Genomic DNA, 17,265 nt, shown 5'->3' on the forward strand with positions numbered 1-17,265 from the left:
TATTGGTGAAATAAATAAAACATGGCGCCGACTACAACATTTGAACACCAACCTGGACCTCCTTGACTGCCAATATGAAACGCATTAGCTGACAATTGCATCACCTACTAAAGACCGGAGCAGAGATACTTTAGAGACTCAACAACTGTTTCACATCATGAGCTCCAAATGTGTACTAACCTCCAGCTCTTTGTCACTGAGAGAGCCCACGCTACACAAGCTCTGGTTAGATGACTCGTTGTGTCCAGAACCCTGCAGAGAGGAAGACAACAGATAACTGGAGTTACATTTCTTAAAAAGGAAAGATCAGTGCTTGTAAAGCAGGAAATATCAGTGGTAGTCTTTAGTTCTGTGAAAATGAAACTGAAATGCTTCAAAGCTGCTTTGTCGTTGTCATTACACTTTTGTCAGTTCCGTATGAAGCGGTAAATAGATAAATAAATAAAAAAATTCAATAAATACATGCAACAGATAAACTAGTCACTGGTGAAAGTTATTCCAAATAAATATTTTTTCAAATATTTAATCTTTAAATCTAGGTTTGTCATGGTACAAAAATGTCAGTAGTCGGTAACAATACCAGTAAAATGTTGCGGTTTTTGGTACTAATTTCTGTACCAAAGCAAAAACTGTTGAATCAAGCACTTTAAAAACTGTGTGTGGTATCGATAGCATCTATAAAATAAAAATGGCTTTTTCTTGAGGTCAATATCAGCCATGTGAGCTACTGGAAAATTATAACAATGGCCAAACTTTAAAACTGCCCAGCTTTAAAAAATATTATTTCAGGCATTTGGGTAAAACACCCACATTTCATTATCCAATCAATTCTGATTCAATCACACTACTGAAATAAATTGGGTTACAAATGACAATTCACAATGAATTCTTCAATTAATTTAGCTAATTGTCAGATTATCATCCACAAACACCAAAACATGGAAAAAATACAAAGATTATGTGACTTTCCCCAGTTAACCTCTCTCTTATTTTAACAAACAATTATTATTGCAGATTCCGATACTGATTGTCACTTGCCCTCTTATTTGAAATTAATATTCATTAAAATAGATAGTGTTTGGATCATGTTTTGAATCAGCAAAATTACAATTACTTAGCCTACTAGCTAGTTTATTCTAATGAACTTAGACTGGATCCATTCAACATTCAGCAGGCCTACATAAATACAACAGAACAAAGATACATATTAAATAAACAGTACTTTTTAGGTAGGTTTAACGGTTTCCAGGTACAGAAATAAAGTAAACAAATGTTAAATAACACTGCATATTATTCACCGTATAAGTTAAATACATATGTTATGATTACATTGAGACGTAGCTAAATTCTACTGTACAACATTAATATATTTTTCTGTCACAATTACTTTGTTAAACTGAAACCTTCCAGTTTCTCTGTGTGCGTGTTTATGATATGACGATAGATTTTGTCGAAAGAAACTGTAAAATGCTCATTAAGTGACTGCAGATGCATTCATGTCCTCATATATAGAGGAGACAGACGCTGAAAAACACCGCAAGTTTCAGTGTGTGTGAAACTGCGCCATTCATGCACACATAACGTGCAAACATGAATTATCTAAAACCGAAAAGAGTATTGGGTAAAGAAATTAACAAAAGTCCAAAAAGCTTAGTTCTAGTTCAGTGCAAAAAAAGTAACATGATTTTTTTTTTAAACATTACTTATTATGCACATAATTAATGAGCCCTTGTTAACTCAAAATATGGTTGTGTAAATAAAGCCTTGCTTAAAGTACCTGCTCTGAGCTTAAGATGCAAAGAGATGCAGAGAGAAAGAGTGACAGATGCTGGTCATTCTGTTCAGGTCAGGCTAAAACCCTCCACAATCCAATAACAAAGTGATAAACACCCCTGTGCTGCACACCTGACTATTCTTAAAGGGATAGTTCACCCAAAAGTGAAAATTATCCCATAATTTACTCACCCTCAAGCCAACCTAGGTGTATATAACTTTTTCAGTCAAATACAATCGGAGTTATATTAAAAAAATTATCCTGGCTCTTCCGATACGTCAGTGGTCACTCTACCGCCAGAACAAGACCTGCATATAGCAGTTACTGGAATTATAGTTTCTAAAGTTATAATTATGGATATTTTTCTTACAAAATCGCATTGCGTCACTTCAGAACTCAGAAGGCCTTTATTAACCCCCTGGAGCCATCTGGATCTCTTTTATGATGGATGGATGCGCTTTTTTAGGGGGCTTCAAAATCTCATCCTCTATTCACTGCCATTATATAGCTTGGAAGAGCCAGGATATTTTTTAATATAACTCCAATTGTGTTTGGCTGAAAGAAGAATGTCATATACACCTAAGATGGCCTGAAGGAGAGTAAATTATGATTTTCATTTTTGGGTGAACTAATCCTTTAATCACTTGGTGAACACTCTCACACCAAACCAAACAGATGCATAGAAAACTGTCATACTAACTCTCCGACAACATCCAGCTTCGCAGTCAGTGGAAAGGACTCTCAAGGCCATGGCAGTGACCAATGAACTACTAACACGGAAAAACTGACAAACCTATTGTCATACTAAGATCTGATCCAAATCTCTTCTTCAGTAAAAGACACGTACTGCAAATGCTGATTGATATCCTTTCTGTGGTTTCCTAATACTAAAATGACTAATTCAATAGGAAAACAGACAGAGCAGTCTGCAAGCTGTTTGAATACACAATCACAACTACTTCACAATTCACACTTGACCAGATTATCAGGCAGTCATTTAGTCAATAGTCACCACTCTTCCTTTTATAGCACACATACATGGGATGTCTACTTGATGTGAGCGTTCTGAAAGATGTATATTTTTAGTGCATTTAGAAAATTATGATTTTGAATGCATGTAAAACAGCTTTTCCCAAAAGAGGTTTATCTAATGTTGGTACACACAATATACACTTTCTAGATAAATTGCTCTGAGGGAGTGTGATTTCAGCCATGTGACTAGCGATGCACAGAACTTTCAGCAAAATATATGGGGGGAAAAAGTGTTTTAATTAATGTGCCCTCATAATATTTAATCAAAATAACTTCGCCTCATTCTTGCAGCGACATCTCTTCTCTCTGATGACATGATGGCGGGACAACCTGTCACTCACACGAGATCAGAGCAATAGCAAAACACAGCGATCCAATCTATTCCCCATGGACATAATCCAAGTCCCGCACTAAAAATTTTTTCTTGCCCGAGAAGCCGTTTCACTTGGATATATGGCACAATATGTTTGACAAATTTGACAATTCCCACTTCTGAAGTCGTGCTTACGAGCTCATCACATTCAAATTTTGAAATGGGAGGGCGTTCATGTGCAATTTTTACCTAGGAAACAATTACTTACAATAATTCCGAGAGCAAGTGAAGGCAGCATAAGTACCAAAACTATTGATCTAAAATGAAATCTGTGTTTTGGTATTAAAAAAATATATATATATAATTTTGGTGCACAACTAAATGGGACTCTACCTTAACTCGACATTGAAATATCTTTTTGGTCCAAAAAGCTGTCCTTCTTAGACTAATGCTAATGACATACATGAGCTTTTTTGGAAAATGAGTGAAACGGCAGCTTTATACGGACAGCTGGGCAAAAGCAAGATGAAAAATGTAACTTTGCATGTAACTGAATGCATTAAATCAGACAGGCCCAGGGCCTAGACAAACACACAAACAAGTGAAGAAGCTGAGGTCTAACTTGAGAGGGAAGGTATGTGCAGGAATTACTGATTATCATAAACAAATAGGGATGGGGGCAGAAATGTATCATTTTGAGACCGGACAGACCTTGGCAACGCCGACTCCTGTGAAACGGGCCTCGAGCAGCTCCTGCCTGCGAGGATCCAAGCTGTGCAATTCCTCCATCATGGCTGGAGAGAGAGGAAGACAGTGTGCATGGCATTATGTAGCCATAGTGATGCTGGCAGATTGATGGGACAGTGCTGTATGACATGTTGAGTCATGTGTCCCCAATACATGTTTTCGAGAGCATTCCAAGATTCATGACTCAGCCTTGCAGCCACCACTCAGTCATTAACTCACTCCAACCTAAAGCCATTTATCCTATAGGTAACCTACGGAAAACACCATGACCATGCAAGACCTTTTGACGGATCAAAGTCAAACCACATGCAACACGTAACCTGCAGTACATTATAAAAAAATAAAATAAAATAAAAAAAACATTGATTTTTATTCGGTCAGACTTGTTGGCGACCAGAAAACAAATGGGATCGGTGCAATTAACATTATCCGAGAAGGTGGCTGAGGAGAAATAAAAAGGTTTTGATATATACATATATATGCACAATGAACCCTGAATAACTCTACATAACGTAACTTACTTCCTAACTAACCAACCAAACTATTACAACGTTAGAGCCACCACCGATTTGTATTTTAATATCCCATCCGTTGCACGTCTAATATGATTTAAAGATTCAATATGACAGAATTCCCTAGATTTTGTAATCTTGTTTCAGCATAATATACATTATTTCAGGATTACATGATGAATTGACATGGTTAATAAGTTAGCAGTCTAGCATGATCATTATTAGATGTGTGCGATTGATTGAAATAAACGTCAACTTCAAGAAAATCTAAGAAATTACGTTTAAAAGGATAAAAACGTTCACAAAGGATCAAAACAAAAGAAACAGTATATAAATACCGTCTCGGTATCTCTTTACACCTGGGTTTTGCTTCTATTGTTTCTATATTGGCCTGCGGATTCTTCTGCTAGCCTCTTTAAACCTACACAGTAGTCGTTGTACCTGTTTTATTGGGGTCTTTTCTCCCTCTTGCCGATTAATTCGATCTCTTTTCTTCGACCGTTCTCCTCCTCTGGTCTCCCGTCTCGCCCTTCCCGACTCAGCCCGACATCTGAGCGCTAGGCCTCAGCCGAAACTCCGACCCTCGCCTGCGCTCGGGTGCCTGCTGTGTCGCTAGGGGACGCCAGCTCCGCGTCCTACCGTAGCCCGAGGACTGCGAGACCTCCGAGGCCTTGATCTCCCGAACCCGCCTTTCTCCGCTGGCCTTATGAAATGTATATTTTCTACCAGATATGAGGCATGTGGTACCTCGCTGCAGATCCACACCTAATGATTTCCCATCCAAAATGACTCGATTCCCTTCGAAGTTAGTTAATCGTGGTGTCGCTTTGAGATGTTTTGTTTCTCTTGTTTGTCTTCGCTGCTCTGGGTCAGCACCGAACCGGGATCAGGTCCTGGAATGATAAATTGGCTCTTTAAACTCCGTTCCAACCTAACGTCTCCTTTTAGAAAGAATAGTTGATGTAGACGTAAAGAATCCTTTTCCCAATCAGGTTCGTGAAATCAGAATCGATTCGGTTCGGTTCTCTCTTTTTTTTTGCAATGTAAACAATAATCGGTAAATCTCATATTTTCTCGTGAGATTGTGCAAGACATTTCTACCTTTCAACCACGCCCATTTCCACTAGCAAACACTTATCAATGAAAGGAAAATAAAGTTTCCCCCCCTGTATTTTTTTTATAGGGTTTTGAGTTGGGCACATGCAGCATTAAAGAATTATAATGTCAATTTTAATGTGAACATGTTTTAAACCAGCTTTTGTAGTCAAACAGTATTAAATAAAGGGTATACAACTTAAAAAGGAACGTACAACTTATTGGACAGTGACTCAAATTGTATTATAGTGATCAATTAGATGATATGACAGAAATGGTGATTGCTTCTATTGGTATTATATTACACCTCTTCTTGGATGTGTACAATCTAAACAAAAGTAAATTTAGATTTATTTTACTAGAATTTTTCAATAAAATCATCGTCTGCTGAATTAATACATTTAAATAAATATTTCAAATGCAAACTTCCAATTTTTTCCATGTTGCAATTACTGGAAACTAATTTTTGCACTTAAGAGTAATCTTTAGCCAATTAAATACTTTAATCACCATTACTTTACTACAAAGATTTTATCAATTTCCACAACATCACAATTTTAAAAATTAAAATGTACAAATTTAAAAATACCCTATTTCCAGGTGAATGTGGGAATCCTGTTTTATCGACCTCAAAACTAATAGTAATGAGCACTTTCAGTCCACATTTAGCTTTATTACTGGTAAAGGACTAAAGACAGAAAAAAAAATGGAGAGAAGTTGAGAGTCAGAGAGAGGCTTTGATTTAATACCATCATGTAGTTTATTCATAAGATTAAAAAATGTGCTTAAAAACATCACTCAGTATGATGAACAAACTGTTTAAGGTCCTCGGGTGCATCATGGGAACGCATGTCCTCCATCAACATTCCCAAGTAGGCTGCATAAGAGTCTCCATTCCACTCAGTGCGTTCAGCACGCTCAATGGCATGTGTCAGCACAGCAATCTTCTAAGCTGTTGCAAACATGTCCATCATCTTTAAAACAACCATGTCACAACATTCTCATGGTTCAGCCCCAATGTTATCGTTCTCTCCAAATAAGCACTAATTCTAAGGAGGCACCAGGACCTTGCGATACTTGCACTGTACCCAGACTCTGTACATTGTCAGCTGCTTTCCTCTGTTCACCTGTAAGCGCCGATCCACCAAGTTCTGTACCTTCTGTAAGCCAGCACTGGAGAACAGATCATGCAGCTCATCTAGAAGAAAATGGCACAAGTCAAAACAAACACCTGATTTGGTAGTGCTGAGGGGTGAGGATGGGAGGAGTACATTTGAATATTCTACTCTTCTTAAATGTATAATTGTTCTTCTATAATATCATACTGAACTGAGTGCTCTTTACTTACTTTCTGTGAATTTTTTTGCAATTTGAAGTAGTTTTTGTTTTCATGAGACTTCAGGACTTTACCTACTTCAAACTTTAGTAAAAAAGATAAACATTTGATTTCTTGATGATTTGATAAAGTGTAATTGGGATTTAATAATATTTAAATTTACATTTAAAAGCAAAATGTGAGAAAAAAAGAGACAGAATATATATATATATATATATAAATAAAATACATTTCTTTCTCTTTTTTTTCTCATGTTTTGCTTTTAATTGTAAATTTAAATATTATGAAATCCCAATATATATATATAGTTTTTGCACACAGTAGCTGAACACAGTCGCCGAATACAGTAGCCATTTCTACTCCCAAATAAATAAATAAATAAATAAAATATATTTTATATATATATATATATATATTTATTAGAGAGTAGAAATGGCTAATAAGCCAATAAGCGCTCCTCTGCCGCCATCTACTGGTTACACTGGTAATTTCATATCCTTTTTATTTTTAAATAAAAGCGTTTGTTTACCTCGTGTTAGTTTTCCTATATCTTGAAACTTTTCGTTTTACAAATGGGGACAATCTTTGATAGATGAACAAATAATGTTTTTGGTCATAACATTAAAAATAAAATTTAAAATGGATAATATTTAGAGCTTTGAAGTGCTGGAAAAAGTGTGAAGCACTTGAAAGTCCTTGAAAAGTGATTGAATTTCACTCTCAAAAGGTTGTACGAACCCTGAAATAAATAATATAAAAACATTTGACTATTTCTGACACAATACCATGGTTACAGTTAGCATTACTACAAAAAATCCATGGTGAATGTTGGTGATTCATGGACTGAAAAGCTTTCTTTAACTCATTCATTTATGACTAAATGTTTCTCATAGTTTCCACATCAGCGCTGTTTGATCTGATATCTGTGGTTTATAACAGAGAAATCTGAGCTGAATTCAAATGCTTTCTCACTTGATCTCCCAGTCCTAGCGCTGTGTGCTGTGTAGTAATGGTGTCACGTGATCGAGATTGGCCCGTGATTAAACCTGTTCTGAGCTCACACTGTGCTCTATCATTGGTCCAAGCTGATAAAAGGTCCGTGCTGTGCAGCTTAAACGAGTAGCAGTTTCGTTCCGCTTTCGTTTCGTTTGATGTTTCTCATATGGCAGCTCTTATCAGTTGGGCAATGTGGTGGTCGCACCAGTGCCATTTGGTCGCAGTCTGGAGCCCTGTACTATTTTGTAATGATATATTGTGCAACCAAAGCTTGTTTATCAAATAGAGATTCATATAGAGACAGAGCGACACGCGTCATAATCTGAAGACCACGCCCACCGGGGGGGAAAACAATCAAAACGTCTCCATTGACTTTGCATTGCGGGAGGCTGCCTCCTTGTCATTTCGGACTTATAACAAAAAACTGAACAATGTATAAAAGCTGATATGTGACAAAGTGTACTGCAAACAAGCTAAACAAAACCCATAAGCAAAAACCCAGACGTTTTTATAAGCTGTTGACCCAAAAAACGAGCGTTTAAGGACAAAAAAGTGGATTCAGGCCATTGAGACAGCGCGCGCGGGTCATATTACACTGATAACTACGGCGACTAGAGGGGAACGTAATCAGCGACAGGAAATATAATATATAAAACGGACATTTGGATATTTGACTTAACAGTGACAACATATTTACTGCACACAGACATATTGAGGCATACTGAGTGTCAGGATCCCAAAATTTACCCATTCTTCCTGCTGAAGCTTCACTTCGTATTGCCTGTATCCACTTTTATCTTCTTAAACGCTCGTTTTTTTGGGTCGACAGTTTATAAAAACTTATTTCTGTGTTTTTTAGCTTGTTTGCTGTACACCTTGTCACATATCAGCTTTTAGACATTGTTCTGTTTTTTGTTATAAGTCCGAAATGACAATGAGGCAGCCTCACGCAATGCAAAGTCAATGGAGAGCGTCGGATTGTTTTCCCCCCCGGTGTGGGCGTGGCCTAAATACGCTCTGTCTCTATAGGTGTCCAATTTAAGTATAAACATGCATTTACCTTGTGTGAAAAAGTAGACGCGTGTTCCATCCCCTCTTACATAGAAATTTTCAGACAAGCACCTCCCTGATTGAGTAAAGGACAAGCAATTAGGCCTGTTGTTGTACTGCTGTTGTTTCAGCTTCACGTGCTATTTCTTAGTAGATGCAGTCAATAAAAACAAACATTTAATATTATACTACATTTTGTACACAGATCTTACAAAACAAATTCTTCAAAGTTTGGCCTGATAAAACTTACATTAAAAATAGGGCAGACCAGAATGTTTTAAAGTAAAGGAATTATACAATATTGACATTTTGAACACTACGCAAGACAACCTACTGCAATCCGAATATCTTCTTTGAGAAATTATCTTAAAAAAAAACAATTCACAAGGATGTAACATCTACCTTTTTTGAAACGAAGCTGTGCCATATCGTAGCGACCATAGTCTCTCAGTAACAACACTCCTCCAGGTTTCAGCAATCGAGCTAATCTCTTAATGGAGTTCTGCATCCTGAAACAGATGGATTTAAGGAGTTAGTGCACTGGTAGGGCTTGACCATCAAAGGGGACAATCGCTCTATGTTTATTGTGTGATAATTACATCGGTCCTGCTGCCAAGCTGACTTATAGCACATTTATTATCTCAAATCAATTAATAGACATGAAATAGTGGCTTGAGATAAAAAATATTGTGAAAAACGAGTGATAAGAGATATTGTGATACGAGACATGAAACTATCAAGACCTTGTAGGAAACCTGTTGCCTGGGACTTTAAGCCAATAATATGCAAAAGTAAATAATGCCAAAAATAAAAACCAATCTTTTCGAAAGCTTTAAAAAAAGACAATATTCAGAGGCCTTTATATCTAAGCTGATATGTACTTATGTTTCTTCAGTTGTAATTAAAATAAAGTGACAAAATATTTAGCATTTTAGTAAATAAATTATTCATAAATTCAATAAATTGTGTTAAAATTACTACGTTTAAATCAAGTTTTGGGACTCCTGCCTTTACATGGCACGTGAAATTTAATGACATCCCATTCTTAATCCATAGGGTTTCATATGGAGTTGACCCACCCTTTGCAGTCATAACCGCTTCAACTCTTCTGGGAAGGCTTTCCACAAGGTTTAGGAGTGTGTTTATGGGAATTGTTTACCATTCTTCTAGTAGCACATTTGTGAAGTCAGGCACTGACGCAGGTATGCTGACGCATTAAGAGTTCCTTTCACTGGAGCTAAGGGGCCAAGCCCAACCCCTGAAAAACCATACCCCACACCATAACCCCCCCTCCACCAAACTTTACACTTGGCACAATGCAGTGAGGCAAGTACTGTTCTCATGGCAACCGCCAAACCCAGACCCGCCCATCGGATTGCCAGACAGAGAAGCGAGATTGGTCACTCCAGAGAACACGTCTCCACTGCTCTAGAGTCCAGTGGCGGCGTGCTTTACACCACTGCATCCGACGCTTTGCATTGAACTTGGTGATTGTAAGGCTTGGATGCAGCTGCTCGGCCATGGAAACCCATTCCATGAAGCTCTCTACACACTGTTCTTGAGCTAATCTGAAGGCTCCACGAAGTGGATTGACTCAAATTGAGACATTGATATAATTGCCCTCCTTTTCTCCAATATCTTCACTTTCTGAAATTCTATTTTCTTCAAGAGTTACGGTATGTAAGATTTAAAAATGCCTTTTATTCAGAATTTACTGCATATAAGATGTATCCTGCTTTAAATGTTTTTTTCTGCCTCTCAAACCTCTTTCTGCGGTCCATTCTTAATCACTGTCACTTCCCTCTAACTCACTGTCCTTACTACAAAATCCATTGTTGAGTATGATTCTGAAAAATAGCTAATTTCTGTCCTTTCTACCATAAAATGTCCCTGCAAACATCAGTGCAGAAAAACAAAGCAAAATAAAAATTAAAAAACTGATTTTGGCCTTCAAGAAAGTCACACCTGTCATGAGCATGATTGCGTTGAAAACTAGCCTGTAAAAGTTTTTTAAATTTTTTTTGTTATTATATTGTGCACAAATGCATGTAATGATATGTGATAACATAGTACACCTTATCGCACTTATTGCCCTGAGGCAACAAAAAGAAAAATATAATTTCTTGACATGCTAAATTAAAAAAAAGTGACTTAAACCTGACAAAATGCTTCTCTACACCTTCATACACACATAGAAATTTTTTTATTTACAGTTAATGTCATGTTAAATGAGATTACTAAAGCAAATAATTTTACCTTCTTCTCACACCATGTGCTCCTGTGACCACATGTCAGAAAAGGAAGTCCCGCCTTCAAATGTTGCTTGACAGTGGCTCCCACACCTTATTGGACTGTTCCATAATAACTATTTGACCTTTTTGTTTGGTTGCAATTATTTAAAGAAACTTGCATTGGAAATAGGGCTTAAGAAAACGTTCCGTTGCCTAAGGGCAACGATATGCAGTAGAGGGTTAAATCAACCCGCCTGGAAGATGGTTAAGAACCACTGTTTTAAAGCATACATGCTTGAGCAAAACAAATCATTTGCAGGGTATCAGCCGTTCTAATTAAACATTTTTTGATACCATTTTCAAAGCCTTTTCCAAAAAATTTTTAGACCTGCACATCATTCTATTTGCTTCAATGCGAACAAACAAAATCACCCTGCTCAACAGAGATAAACAAATGAACACTGGACACTTATCATAATACAGTACATTAATATTTACAAAATCTATTTCGTACTGAGAATATAATATGTGGGGGGGTCAAATAATAATATAACAAGAGAAAAAAATACGGTGTCATTAACACTCACTTCTGTGGATGCAGGGCAGACAGCACAAATATGAGGACAATGACGTCCAGACTGTGCTCTGGCATTGGAAACTCTGCAGACTCATCACTCATATCATGGACGAATGCGTGACAGCGTGACGAGTCATACTCAGGATTTGACTGCCAAAAAAAAAAAAAGATTCAAACAAGTTTAAATAACGTTATGAATTCTAAATACAGATTTCTTAGTTAAAAGAGATCAATTAGCTTCCTGTTACTTACTTTGACAAGGTCAACAGCCGTACTGGAGAAATCACAACCATAAACAAAGAGTCCTGGGTCACTGTAAAGCAAAGAGAAAAGTTATTTAATTTGCATGAGTAACTAACACTCTGGACAGGTCTGGTTGGTTTGTATCTGGACTCACTTGTTGGTTTTTAAGATGGGAAAAACTGTATTGCCTACTCCACAGCCCACCTAAAGACCCCCCAAACACACACACAAAAGGATAAAGTGAGCATATTCTCCTGACAGGGTTTTCATTTTATTATGGAACAGTTGACAAAAAAACATTTATTGTCGTAATTCACTCACTCTGAAGGCCCATTCACACCAAGGATGATAACTACAATGTTAACTTTAATAGATAAAAGTATTGGGACACCCCTCAAAATCATTGAATTCAGGTGTTCCAATCACTTCCATGGCCAAAGGTGTATAAAATCAAGCACCTAAGCATACAGACTGCTTCTACAAACATTTGTGAAAGAATGGGTCGCTCTCAGGAGCTCAGTGAATTCAAGCATGGTACCATGATAGGTTGCCATCTGTGCAATAAATCCATTCATGAAATTTCCTCACTACTAAATATTCCACGGTCCACGGTTAGTGGTATTATAACAAAGTGGAAGCAATTGGGAACAACAGCAACTCCGACACAAAGTGGTAGGCTATGTAAAATCAGAGCTGGGTCAGTGCAGAAGTCACCAACTTTTTGCAGTCAATAGCTACAGACCTCCAAACTTCATGTGGCCTTCAGATTAGCTCAAGAACAGCATGTAGAGAGTTTAATGGAAAGGGGTTCCATGGCCGAGGAGCTGCACCCAAGCCTTACATCACCATGTGCAATGCAAAGCGTCGGATGCAGTGGTGTAAAGCACGCCGCTACTGGACTCTAGAGCAGTGGAGACGTGTTCTCTGGAGTGACCAATCACGCTTCTCTTGCTGGCAATCCAATGGGAAAGTCTGGGTTTGACGGTTGCCAGGAGAACGGTACTTGCCTGACTGCATTGTCCCAAGTGTAAAGTTTGGTGGAGGGGGGGTTATGGTGTGGGGTTGGGCTTGGCCCCTTAGTTCCAGTGAAAGGAACTCTTAATGCTTCAGCATACCAAGACATTTTGGACAATTTCATGCTCCCAACTTTGTAGGAACAGTTTGGGGATGGCCCCTTCCTGATCCAACATGACTGTGCACCAGTGCACAAAGCAAGATCCATAAAGACATGGATGAGTGAGTTTGGTGTGGAGGAACTTTACTGGCCTCAACCCGGTAGAACGCCTTTGGGATGAATTAGAGCGGAGACTGCGAGCCAGACCTTCTCATCCAATATCAGTGCCTGACCTCACAAATGCGCTTCTAGAAGAATGGGCTAAAATTCCCATAAATACACTCCTAAACCTTGTGGAAAGCCTTCCCAGAAGAGTTAAAGCATTTAAGATCCATATTAAACCCTACAGATTAAGAATTGGATGTCATTAAAGTTCATGTGCATGTAAAGGCAGGCATCCCAAAACCTTTGGCAATATAGTGAAAAACAACAACAAAAAAAAACAAAACATGTACACACATATACATATACATATACATATATATATATATATATATATATATATATATATATATATATATATATATATATATATATATATATATATATATATATATATATACATACATGTATATATATATATATATATATATATATATATATATATATATATATATATATATATACATATATATATATATATACATACATGTATATATATATATATATATATATACACATACATGCATACATACATACATATATATACCACTGTTTGAAGAATTCATCTTCCAGAATCTGGCAGTACGTTTTGGGAGTTCATTTTTAGTCCATCTCTGCAAAACGGACTTCAGGATGGACTAAAATGAACTCCCAAAACGTACTGCCAGATTCTGGAAGATGAATTCTTCAAACAGTGGTACTAGAGGATGTGGTGCTGGTCCTTCAAGAGTCACTCTCAACCTATCTGTCCATAAAGCCTATAAAAAAACCTTCTTCATGTATTTTACAACACTTCAGCTTATGATTCTTATCTAGTGGGAGTCATTTTTTAGGATTCTTTACCTAACTGAAGTCTCTGAGATCCTGACACCTTGCACTTCTGGAGACTCCAGGTAGGTTGCAGCTCTGGAAAATGGTGGCGCTGGAGACTAAAGGGTTCCTGATGGTTTCACCCTTAATTCTTCACCTTAATTCTTAATTCTTTTGCAGTTAACAGGTGTCTTTTCTTCACCACCTGTTTTTGTCAGATCCTGCTGACCCAACGAGCATTTCACTGTCCAATGGTCACGCCTTAACTGCAATGTCTAGTATTGCATTAGTATTGCATCCTTCTCATGGGCATTTAATACTTTTTGACTTTTCAGTCTGAGTTAAATCTCTTTTTTGGCTCAATTTATCTGTAAAAGAAAACATGCCTAATAATTCTGCACACCTGAATATAAGGTGATTTTCATTTCCAGCCTTCATGAACAATTATATATCACTTATACATTATTAAATACTAAATCAATAGTAGTTATTAGGATTACTGTGGTTTGGAATTGGTCAAATGTGCCTGGAAAAAAAATATGATCAGAAAATCAACGTGCCTAATAATTCTGCACTCCCTGTATATATATATATCTCAGAGTCCATACCACAACTATAATTGATGCATGCAGTAAGAGTGGTTTGCTATTTGAATCAACAATTAAGTTTGAAAAATACGACCAATTAACTTATTATTATTTATTTTAGTGGTATTTTAGACCACGATGGAAATGCAGACTGCAACAGGTCTGGGGAAAAAAGTTCCTGGTTATAGACAGCCAAACAGGATCTATCCTGATTTAAAAAGCGCAAGCATTTAAAGTGGCAGATGGCAAAACTGCAGCAAAATTGCCCACTGGTGCAGCTTCTAATATAGTCAACATTATTTTCATAATTATCGTTCTTGGTGTGAACTGGCTTTTATTCCATATAATGAATGTCAATGGTGACATTAATGGTTATTTGGGTGAAAGTCCCCTTTAAATGCATCTACTGCCTGCATTACAAAACTCACCTCCAGGATGCGATAGGATGCAGAGGCTCCAGGAAATGTAGTGTCTGTGTGTGACGAAGGAACATCACCATTTAACAGATGTTGAACTGCAGTTCCCATCTCCTCAGTGTCCCGCGGAGCCTTTTGTTGTGGCGACAGCTCAGGGAACTCTGTAAACAGCCAGTGGCGATCCTTGAAGAAGCGGTTCTCATGAACGGTGTAGAAATCGTTCCAGTACTCATTAGCCCTGCTGTCAAACTCCTCTGAAAGAGAGATATGAACAAAGAAAAGATTTAGCAAAAAGATCCCTCTGAGCAAGTCTTTGTAAACAAAGCGGCAGTCTACTCTTTAAAAACCTGCTGATACAGACAGTGTTCTTATTGTAAATTAAAATTACAAAAAACTTTTTTTTTGTAATAAAACACTGAAATAAAATAAAACCTAATCTTAAAAGAAGCAAAAAGCTTTGGCATGGCAGCTTACTGAAATAATAATAATAAAAAAAAAGGTTTGAGTTAAAATATTAAATTGACAAAAACTAATAAAAATTACTGAAATTAAATTTGAATTGTTTAAAACAAAACATGTTTGTAAGACAAAAAATGATGATATCTTGATGAAGAAGTTTATTGCAGCATAGCAGTGACAAAGTAGCACACTAGCGGTGTCAGAATGAACCCAGACCATCCAAAACACAAACCTTTTATCTTGTTACAGTTTACCACTCTTAAATGAAGTTGTGTCTGTTGTAATAGCTGTGGTCTGTATGTTAATGACGTTGTACACCTCATTGTCCCACACCCATTCCCATTCAACTAATTGATGACCATTTGCTCAGGATGTGATCAACCCAAATGGTACATAAACAATATAACTTGACTTTCTTCTTCTCTATGATATTTAAGCCATTTTGGGGATGAGCTCATTCTAAAATATACTTTGGAGTGGAATCTGAGTTGAGGCATATTATCAACTGTATTTTTGCATCTTTAAATTTTATTTTTTATTATAAAGCATTATAAACATAGGCGGTTGATAGATGAAGTGTTTGATACCTTGTTTTTCTGCTGGGAGAGGTTGACAATTTTCCTGCACTTTTTTCTGGGCGGCCTCCTCCTGTTCTGCTGACCACTCCACATTATCCCTACATGAGGTGAAACACCATCAGAATGAGTGAAAAGGGAAACAAAACAGGTGTATATTAAAATGATGTATATGTTATACGTTGATTAGAAACAGCAACATACAGTTATGTTATCATATACATAAGCTACTGATAATCAATTAAACTTTGTCATTCTGCATATATTCATATAATACATTATTATAATATATTATATATTCAATATTCTTATATTGGTCAAATATAAGTCCTTTAGTTTAATTAAATCACACATTTTAAATTTTCTCAAGAATTAAGTTCCCACACTTTTTGACTAATTACACACACACACACACACACACACACACACACACACACACACACACACACACACACACACACACACACACACACACACACACACAGAGATATACGAATTTAAACATTGAAAAATATAAATGTATAACCCGCACTCTAAAATCATAGCTGATAACCAAATACTTAAAGACATCCTGCTTTGAGCCACCTTTTCATTCTTATCGAAATGTCAAGGCAAACTGTCAATGAGTGTCAAACTGACTGCATGGTCAGACAGTGTGTGTGTGTGTGTGTGTGTGTGTGTGTGCGTGCGTGCGTGCGTGCGTGTGTGTGTGTGTGTGTGTGTAAATGAGAGAGACAGCCAGTCTTGCATACCACGCGTTGTGCTGAAACACCTGTCGCGGGTCTGTGAGGAAGCGAGTGCCGAACTGCGGTCGTTTCTGGGTCTCGGCAGATTTCTCCGTGGGTCCATTAGCAGTTTCTGGCATGTTTTCTACGGAGGAAGAATCAGCAGCACCAACAGCAGGCGCCGCCATGGTCATGCGAACCGGATGCACATGGTTGTTGTTCAGTGTCAGTGTCTCCGCCCAGTTCTGCTGCTCGCCAGGAAACATCGCCACCTACCCAGCGATCTGAGACATTGCGCACAGACACCGTCGTCTTACTTTCATCAAAATAATAAAATTTAGTTGATATCATGGTTCAGTGGTTCAGATTTCAGTGGTGCTATGTAGCATACGGGCAATTTATTTATATATTGCAGGTGTTTCTTCATTTCTTTTTCTTTTCAATCAGAACGTGTCTTGTGAAAACATTTGGTGGTAGAACTTTATTTTAATTATATATAGTCTTTTACTTT

The 17,265-nt window shown here is 37.3% G+C and overlaps 1 protein-coding gene across 2 annotated transcripts in view; it reads right to left on the reverse strand.

Moving 5' to 3' along the window:
• Nucleotides 1-16,979, reverse strand: part of tlk2 (tousled-like kinase 2) — a 33,813-nt gene extending 16,834 nt beyond the window's left edge. Inside the window, exons 1-10 of one of the 2 annotated variants that reach the window (XM_079828833.1) lie at nucleotides 16,782-16,979; nucleotides 16,042-16,130; nucleotides 15,008-15,249; nucleotides 12,061-12,110; nucleotides 11,916-11,976; nucleotides 11,674-11,813; nucleotides 9,258-9,364; nucleotides 8,866-8,931; nucleotides 3,831-3,913; nucleotides 181-252 (exon numbers count right to left, since the gene is read on the reverse strand). In XM_079828833.1, the coding sequence (XP_079684959.1) occupies nucleotides 181-252; nucleotides 3,831-3,913; nucleotides 8,866-8,931; nucleotides 9,258-9,364; nucleotides 11,674-11,813; nucleotides 11,916-11,976; nucleotides 12,061-12,110; nucleotides 15,008-15,249; nucleotides 16,042-16,130; nucleotides 16,782-16,948 (1,077 nt within the window). In that variant the 5' untranslated portion in view covers nucleotides 16,949-16,979. Of the gene's footprint in view, nucleotides 1-180; nucleotides 253-3,830; nucleotides 3,914-4,819; nucleotides 5,521-8,865; nucleotides 8,932-9,257; nucleotides 9,365-11,673; nucleotides 11,814-11,915; nucleotides 11,977-12,060; nucleotides 12,111-15,007; nucleotides 15,250-16,041; nucleotides 16,131-16,781 lie in introns of those variants that run through there. The other variant, XM_079828832.1, reaches the window with a different exon arrangement.
• Nucleotides 16,980-17,265: the final 286 nt, after the last annotated feature.

The sequence above is a fragment of the Gobio gobio genome (assembly GCF_949357685.1).
Source record: "Gobio gobio genome assembly, chromosome: 1".
NCBI lineage: Eukaryota > Metazoa > Chordata > Actinopteri > Cypriniformes > Gobionidae > Gobio > Gobio gobio.